Source organism: Triticum aestivum, chromosome 4B (genome assembly GCF_018294505.1).
Source record: "Triticum aestivum cultivar Chinese Spring chromosome 4B, IWGSC CS RefSeq v2.1, whole genome shotgun sequence".
NCBI lineage: Eukaryota > Viridiplantae > Streptophyta > Magnoliopsida > Poales > Poaceae > Triticum > Triticum aestivum.
In genome coordinates, this window is record NC_057804.1 from 508,182,651 (window position 1) to 508,191,470 (window position 8,820).

General features: G+C 46.1%; 1 protein-coding gene across 3 annotated transcripts; it reads right to left on the minus strand.

Annotated features, from left to right (window-relative positions):
- Nucleotides 1–2,980: 2,980 nt before the first annotated feature.
- On the minus strand, nucleotides 2,981–7,379 carry LOC123092970 (protein DROOPING LEAF). 3 transcript variants are annotated; one of them, XM_044514841.1, is made up of 7 exons: nucleotides 7,091–7,379; nucleotides 6,361–6,513; nucleotides 5,508–5,601; nucleotides 5,270–5,318; nucleotides 3,629–3,704; nucleotides 3,424–3,510; nucleotides 2,981–3,319 (listed from the first exon to the last, which is right to left on the minus strand). In XM_044514841.1, exons 1-7 carry the CDS (start codon nucleotides 7,166–7,168, stop codon nucleotides 3,254–3,256), a joined length of 603 nt encoding a protein of 200 aa, XP_044370776.1. In that variant the 5' UTR covers nucleotides 7,169–7,379; the 3' UTR covers nucleotides 2,981–3,253. The 3 variants fall into 3 exon arrangements, with proteins under 3 accessions (XP_044370776.1, XP_044370774.1, XP_044370775.1); XM_044514839.1 differs by having other exon boundaries at nucleotides 2,981–3,325; nucleotides 7,091–7,377; XM_044514840.1 differs by having other exon boundaries at nucleotides 2,981–3,325; nucleotides 6,361–6,507; nucleotides 7,091–7,375.
- Between the last annotated feature and the right edge of the window lie 1,441 nt (nucleotides 7,380–8,820).

Below are 8,820 nucleotides of genomic sequence, written 5' to 3' on the forward strand. Positions count from 1 at the left end.
TCAAAGATGGTTAAGTTTCCTAGCCATGGACATGTGTTTTCATTTGATGAACGGGATCACATGACCCATCTGTTAGCTTACAATAATGATCGTTCAGTTTTGTTGCTATTGCTTTCTTCATGTCAAATACATCTTCCTCTGACTATGAGATTATGCAACTGCCAGACACCAGACGGATGCCTTTTGTGCTATCAAACGTCACAATGTAACTGAGTGATTATAAAGATGCTCTACAGGTATCTCCGAAGGTGTTTGTTGGGTTGGCATAGATCAAGATTAGGATTTGTCACTCCGAGTATCAAAGAGGTATCACTAGGCCCTCTCGGTGATGCACATCATATGAAGCCTTGCAAGAAATGTGACTAATGAGTTAGTTGCGGGATGATGCATTATGAAATGAGTAAAGAGACTTGCCCGTAACGAGATTGAACTAGGTATGAAGATAACGACAATCGAATCTCGGGCAAGTAACATATCGATGACAAAGGGAATAACGTATGTTGACATAGCGGTTCGACCGATAAAGATCTTCGTAGAATATGTTGGAACCAATATGAGTATACAGGTTCCGCTATTGGTTATTGACCGGAGTGGTGTCTCGGTCATGTCTACATAGTTCTCGAACCCGTAGGGTCCGCACGCTTAACGTTCGATGACGATATGTATTACATGAGTTATGTGTTGGTGACCAAAGGTTTGTTCGGAGTCCCGGATGAGATCACGGACATGACGAGGAGTCTCGAAATGGTCGAGAGGTAAAGATTGATATACTGGAAGGTAGTATTCGGACACCGGAAGTGCTCCGGAATATATCGGGTACAGATCGGAGTACGGGGGGGGGGGGTGTTACCGGAACCCCCCATGGGAAGATATGGGCCATAGGAGGGAGGCACACAAACCCACAAAGGGGTGGTGTGCCCCCCACCCGGGAGGAGTCCGAATTGGACAAGGGGAGGGGAGGCGCCACCCTTTCCTTCTCCCCCTCTCTCTCCTTTCCCCTTTCCCCCTCCGGTAAAAGGAAGGGGGAGCGAATCCTACTAGGACCCCAAGTAGGACTCCTCCTACCTGGGGTGCGCCTAGGGCTGGCCTCCTCTCCCTCCCTCCTTTATATTAGGGGGGTGGGGGTGGGGCGCCCCTGGAACACACTTCAATTGTTCCAAGCCGTATGTGGAGCTCCCCTCCACAGTTTACGCCTCCGGTCATATTCTCGCATTGCTTAGGCGAAGCTCTGCGCGGATCACATCACCATCACAGTCACAACACCGTCGTGCTGACGGAACTCATCTATTTCCTCGACCCTCTGCTGGATCAAGAGCTCGAGGGACGTCATCGCGCTGAACGTGTGCAGAACTCGAAGTTGCCGTCTGTTCGGTACTCGATCGGAACGAGAAGACATTTGACTACATCAACCATGTTGAGCAAACGCTTCCGTTTTCGGTCTACGAGGGTACGTGGACACACTCTCCCCCTCTCGTTGCTATGCCTCTCCTAGATAGAACTTGCGTGAGCGTAGGAATTTTTTTGAAATTGCATTCTACGTTTCCCAACATATTGAATACCAACGGGACATGGGGTTTTATTTTTACCTTTGAATTTCATCGAGCACATGGCGTCCACGTTTTTTGTTGCCGGCTTCGGCCACCGCTCGCGCTGGAGCAGTCACCGTAGGGGTAGTCGGACTTGCCGCATGAGGCGTAGGCTTTGAACGAGGCGTCGCCGCAGTCTTCTTCATCTTCTTGGCGGCCACCACGGCGAGCGCCGCCGCCGCCATCAACTTTCGAGCCCGTTTGCCTCCGGTAGGTGCGGCAGGAGGGCGGCGTGCCCTTGCCGGGATGCGGTGGCCACCCCGGTCACCATTGGCGCTATTGGAGGCGGAGCTTTGACCCAATGGTCCTTTGTTACCTGCAAGCTTTTCGTCAACACCGGCGGGGGCGTGTGGGTGGTTTCCGGCGGCGAAAAACCGGCGCCCGGCGGCCGTCGGGGTGTGTGTGTGTGTGTGTGGGGGGGGGGGGGTTGGCTATCCATTCCGGCTGACTCAGAGGTCATCGGTGGCGGCGACGGGGGCGGGAGGCAGTGCGGTCCGGGAGGGTGAGAGGGAGTTTTACTTGGCCGCTGCACAATGGAGTAACTTTAGGGAATTCTTGGGGGAATAGGGAGTTGGAGTAAAAATTATACTGGGTTAAAGTTTTTAGGGGATGGACTACGTCCGCCGTACGGGAGTAAATCAAAAAATTTACTCCCTTATGGCCATATTGGGGATCAGCTAGAAATGCCCTTACTTACTTGGATATTCTTAAAAGTATTAAGATCAAAGGCTAGGTACATAATGAAAATCATTATTCTGACCTTTTCAGCAATCTTTGCCTCAAAGTGAACTCGACATGAAAGTATTTTACGATCTGACCCTTTTAGCAACGCCACAGACCGTGGCGTTTCTTCTCCATATAAAAATGCCGAGCTAGCTAGCGTTTCAAATCCACATTCAAACTCCAGAGTAGCTAGCGTTTCCAATCCACATAGAAACGCCAAGCAAGTGGGCGTTGCTGCCTTGGCCAGAAACGCCATAGGGCTTGGCGTTTAGGCCCCGGGTTTAGAAGCAGCTTTTTACTTTGGCAACGGGGAAGCTAATGGGCTGGGTGCCAGCGCAGAAACGCCAAAGCCCTTGGCGTTGCTTACCTGGTCCGCAACGCGAGCAACCTGGGCGTTTCTCCTTTGGGCAGGAACGCTAGCTAGCTCGGCGTTTTTCCTTTGGACAGGAACGCTAGCTAGCTAGGCGGTTTTATTTGGGGAAGAAACGCCGCGGGCTCTGGCGTTGCTAAAAGGGTCAGGTCGTGAAATACTTTGATGTCGAGTTCACTTTGTGACAAAGTTTGTTGATAGGGTCAGAATAGTGATTTCGACCGGAAGAGGTACTATATATACCGTATAACTAGGACCATGCATCTTATGCAAACCAATTACCTGTAACCCATGCAAGATATACAGCCAAGAACAATTGCGATGAAAAATATTATAAGGTAGCAGCTGTTCATAATTAAAGGGTGCGTAAGTACGCTCCAACAACAAATATAACAGACACATCAACAACTTAACGACACAGCAGCAGCAGCAACGAAGTAACCAAACACAAATTAAACGCGCGCGCTTATGCATTATATATATGCATAGCGACGGATGATGATGATGAGCTAGCTGATAAGTGATCGACGCATGTGGTAGCAGTACTAATTAATCCCAGCATGCTTATGATGCCCTAGGTGCTGCGCTCCATCTGCTTGAAGATGTCGAAGCTCTCAACGACTTGCTCGGTGGCCCTCTCCTGCAGCTACGTCCCCATGTATATTGCATGCAGACAGACATTCAGTATCGATCATATCTCTGAACTAAATATTAGCACACATATATTTAACTGGTGAATATTACCTGAGGACCGGGCACTACTATTCTGGGCTCCGGGGCGCTGTTGGAAGCAGAGACAGTCGATGAGCAGCGAGGGTCGCACTTCGCCCACTGCATATGTACATATCCGCGTGTGATCAATGGGATTGTTTTAGAGATTTCAGTAAATAATTTAACTGGCGGAGAAGCTGAACAGCATGTAGGGGGAGAATGGACATATCGATCTTACGTTCTTAGCAGCCATGCTGAAGGCTTCTCTGTGAGGGATGTCTGGCTTTGCAGCTTTGATACGCTGTATTTCCTCCCTGGCAGGCCAAACATAACATAACTATATTACTGTAGATGTTATTTATAATATTGTTGTGGCAGGTATATATACGCGGTATGTCATACCATATCTCTACATATCCTTGTTATTGTATGACTGCTTATTTATGTCATGCGTTCTTATTTTTGGCCCGGCTATATCTCACTAGTTCTCTCTCTGCGAGCAGTATTGTGAAGGGCCTACCAAGTTTTTATTTTAGTGAAGCTAGTTGCTAAGTTAGAGCAATTGCGGGATTAGAATTGGAGTTCTAACTAAAACTGACCTCAAGGCACAGCAATATGAAACTAGGATGGTGCATTTTCTTCCATGCCCTATCAACCTATTCTGTTAATGGTTAGTTCCACATTTGCCACTTTGAACTCTATTCATTAAGGGTAAGTCCAGTAGCATATAATTCATGAAGGGCAAATCCAGTAGCACACAAAGACTGTTCAAAACTTCAAATAGGTAGTCACTTCTCTTGTTTTAAATGGATAATAATTTCAGTATGATTTTATGTTTCAGTCACGGAGCAAGGATTTGATAAAATTGTTGGGTACCTAGGCAAAAACTCCACTCGAAACATGAAACAAAGATTGTTGCACTAATATCCTTACTTTATATAAAACTCGATCCTTTAACACACAATTCCATTTGACGACTCCCTGATAGTTATTCGTGTGGTGTGCATTGTTTGGCTCAATGAGGAAGTAAAATGTGTTGCTGCATGTCTGTCAGAGACTGATTTAATTTGTAATGTGGTTTAAATTTGTTAGAAATATCCATTGAAACTAAAATAACACCAATTAATTGCTGTTAATTATTTTTTGCAATGAACTGACCTAATAATTAAATGCCTGCTTCCCTTGGTTCCAAACTGGCAAGGCAAGATTGCACAAAAATTTAGAACCATATATTTTGTTTGTGGCTAGCACCTTTACTAATTTTTTTTTCATGGTAATACGTGTCTCATTCATATCATAAAGCTAATTAATAAGCCAAATAAGGAACACATATCTCCTGGTAGGATGTTAGAGAGTTGAAAAAATAGTCATTATACGGAAAATATGGTTTGTGCATAATATTGCATCAAATCCGAAGTCATAGAAACACACCTACTGTAAACAAAATAAGATCCCTGTACTTTGTTGTAGCTAGGTTTCCGCACACAAGGATTTGTACTTGGTTGACTACTGGAAACGACTCATTAATAATTTATTACCGACTACCTATATGCTGGCTTCAATATATTGTACCACAGGTCTGTCCACATTTTTACAAGTAAACACCTAACTTGTGATGACTTAAAATATATGGGGTCCATATGTATACTATAATCCGTGGATCCTATGATAAGACTCAATTGTTTGTATACATATGCAATTATCAAGTTCAGTTATCTAACTGTTCAAAAAAAAAAAAGATCAGTTATCTAAGCGCCGTAAACTCCCAAACAAAGAGAATAAACTAGACATCATAAATTATGTCGCATGTACTAATAGTATTAGGGATGTACGCTGCATTTGAACAGCCTAAAATGAAAATATAGAAACGCCTTCTCACCTCATGAAGCGATTGTAGGCTGATGGTAGGCGGTGTTTCTTCTCTGGGGCTACAGTCAAATTAAAAGATATACTAATCAGAAACAAAGATCTTAATTTCTTTATCCGATCTTTGTTAATCTAACTAGTTTTCCTAAACCAAAAACAAAATTTAAACAAGTAAATCCTCCTCCAGAAGGATGGAAGAGCAAAAGTAGAAAGAAAAGAAGGAAGAGGTGATGAAGTTTCTTGCTACTTACGCTTGACAACAAAGGGAGCTCTGGGGCTGGCATCACTTGATGTCGGCGAGGCCAGCGGTGGCAGTGGCTGGTTCCTCCTGCAGTCAGTGCATCCCTAGCAGCCAGAAATACGTGTACACATCAGAATCAACATCTCAAAATGACATGTAGGGATGGAGGATAATATTTCCTAGAAAAGATTCCCAGATCTTCACGAGCCATCAAAACTACTAATGAATGCATCTGCTTTCAAAATATGAGTTAGGACATGGAAGAACCATGAATGCCCCGCAAAAACAAAAACCCCATGAATGCCACGGGAGAGCTGCTGCTTGCTCGCTTCTGCATGCTGCCTTAAAATACACCAACCGGCTTTTGCAGTGGTCAGATGTTTCCCAGGCCACAGATGAGCAAAAGAAATCTTTTGTTGTCCAGCGTTGTCTAATCTTGCCTTGCAAATAGTACTTTTAAGCAGCTCAAGGAGAGAGAGAGAGAGAGAGAGAGAGAGAAAGAGAGAGAGAGAGAGAGAGAGAGAGAGAGAGAGAGAGAGAGAGAGAAAGAGAGAGAGAGAGAGAGCAAACAAAGATAGCAAAGGAAAGGTAACACTGGCGCAATCTGAAAGAAAACCGAGAGGACCATATTTCATGAGAAAATACTGCACGCCATGCGCCAGGATCTACTTCTTTGTGTGTTTTACTTTTTTTTTCCCTCAGTGCAGTTGCTTATCCTGCACCGTTCGTCCCCATGACTTTCTCTCTCCTCATAACAAGAATACCATATCTCTTTAGAAAGAGAAACAGCAAGAAGATAAACCCCAAATTAAAGTTGATGCGAATATATAAATGGATAGGGGGGAGCGAGACGAGAGTGAGACCTGGAACGGCCCCATGGGGTGGTGGTGGTCATTTGGGGAGAGGGGCTGCACCATGGGCGGCGGCCGTGGGCTGAGAAAGGAGAGGTTGTTGCAGTGGCCGCATTTCACAGTCACCGTGTCCATCAGCCTCTTGCATGGAACCCCAACCTGCAGCTACCCAGAAAACACAAGATCAATCTCACAATGACGTAAACTGTGTGAACCACTCAGCTCAGCTAATTCCTTTGCATGGCGCTACTGCCCTTGTTAATTTGTGCAAGAAATCTGAAAGAACAAAGAAAGATGGGGTGCATGCCAAAGAGGAAGGCAGGGAGAGGATAGAACATTCTAAATTGGGAGTCATGTCCAATCTCATGCATGTTACAAGAAAGAAGAGGAGAAAAATAAAGAGTATGGAGGGCTGGGAACCACCAGACCTAATGGAGGTAAAAAGATGGAACATGACACACTAGCTATCAGCAAGACAAAAGCACCAGGAACCAACGAAACAACTGCATAGAAAAAGAGCTGTACACACGACACATCAATCATGTTGCATGAACAATAAAACTAGTAAGTGTCTCCTCCTCCAACCAGGGAGAGCTAGCAAGAAGCCGGACTGATCTGGCTTCCTACTCTCCCTTGCGAGTAAGGTAACAAAAGAAATGCTAGGACAAAACAAAATCCATGATCATCGTCAAAGCTCCTACTAGCCCAGTAGCGAGTAGCTCCGGTTTCTCGAGGAGTTTACCGCGAGCACAGTGTTGCAGTACGTGCAGCGCACGTAGCAGAGGTGCTCGGACGGCGACACCAAATCCATGCTCTGCATGCTCGCTAGCCAACGGACGATGGGTCGTTTCCGGCGGTGGGTGGCCGGCGTCGGTGGGAGAAGTCAAGAGTGAGCTTGGGCGCTCACGAAGAGCCAATAGAAGACGAGGATGTGGAGAGTAGGAGGGTGGGAGGTAGAAGAAGAAGAAGAAGAAGAAGGTGGAGGAGGGGGGTGAGTGTGTGTGTAGAGAGGTCTCCGGCCTGGAGAAGATGTGGTAGGGTTTCTACTCTCGCAATAATGAGGGCGGGGAGGGGGCGGGACCCACGTACGCCCGCGCATCGCTAGACGGACACCCATAAAGTTGCCCGAGACAAGCAAGATACACGATACGCGCTAGCTGCTGAGCCGCTGCCGCGCATACTCGCAGCGCGGTGGTGTAGTGCGTCTCAAGGGAAAGAGGGACTGTCACACCCCGGCCGGCCGTCCTGCTCCACCTCCTCCCTCCTAGCCCCTCCATCCTATAGCTGCTACTTCCGATCGAGTGATCCATCCATCCAATTGAAATCGTGCGAGGCGACGCCATGGTGTGAGCAGTGGCACATCCATCGATCCATCCAATTGCGCCTTTGCTACCTCTCCTGTTGCGTTTTGTACGACTACGACTACCCGGCTTTTGATCGGTTGATCTATCGGTGTAGGCCTATGTACGCACGTACCGTCGAATAACTCGTGGTAGATCGACTTGAGTAGTTTGACCCGACATGTGCGCGTTCAATTTGGTCGAGTACTGTGAGGATACAGCATGGTACGGCGAGACTTGTCCATCGGTGCGCCTCACGTATGGTCGTCATGTGAATTCACTCATAGGATCCTATGTACTGCGATGTGAATGAGTGTGATCGCCTGCTCAATGCATGAGATGCATGTCCAAGGTCGATCTCCGAGGGGAGACATTGCACGAAACGCTGATGGCGACCTCTCGAGTTCCCATCTGATGCTTTATCATGTGTGTTACGCTATTGTTTTCGCCGTTGGTGTTTTGGGTTCTCAAAGAAACCTCACTTTCTGAGGCTAGCTAGATGGAGGGTCCGACTACATTTACGCAACACGGAGAATACCTAACTTCCTTGTTTTGTTTTCCTCTTCGACCTAAAGAAGCGGCGGTATTTTTCCCTTGTCTTGCCAAAACAGAAAGATATCACACCTCTAGAAGCTCTGTTCACGGCTGTCGTGGTTACAATTACATTGAAGCAAAGCCCTATCACAAGTTTTGGGGGACACTCTTCTAACCTTGTGTGTAGCATCATTTCTCTTAATCATTGTAGCTCTTGTTCTTAGGAGAAGACATTGTAGCAGAAAACATCCCGACAGAATATTGGTGGTATTAGAAGGTCATGTTCACAGCTGTTCTTATGTTGAGAAGCCTAGCATGAAAACAGATTCCTACAGGGAAACAATTAGCTGAATATGTATACCTTGTCATACATGATCTTACTAGCTGCTACTAATGAACAAGAATTTTATACTCACAAGTCACATGCATGCATGCTTGCTAGCATAACTAGTAGTAGGACGCAAGTACGATTTCATGGGTATCAATAGATATATACATAAGAGGTTATATAATTGTCGGTCTAGTTTACATAACTTGGTTATACGGATAACATGCGCTCTACTGATCAGTGACCACAGAGGTGTTATTTCACGAGTTT

What these genes read in the sequence shown, in the direction of transcription:
- LOC123092970 (XM_044514839.1), bottom strand. Translation starts at nt 7,168, where the DNA reads ATGCAGAGCATGGATTTGGTGTCGCCGTCCGAGCACCTCTGCTACGTG. An exon ending in ACCCCATGGGGCCGTTCCAG is followed by an intron (nt 5,602 to 6,360) that starts GTCTCACTCTCG and finishes TCTGGCTGCTAG; the next exon opens with GGATGCACTGACTGCAGGAG. An exon ending in TCAGCATGGCTGCTAAGAAC is followed by an intron (nt 3,511 to 3,628) that starts GTAAGATCGATA and finishes GTACATATGCAG; the next exon opens with TGGGCGAAGTGCGACCCTCG.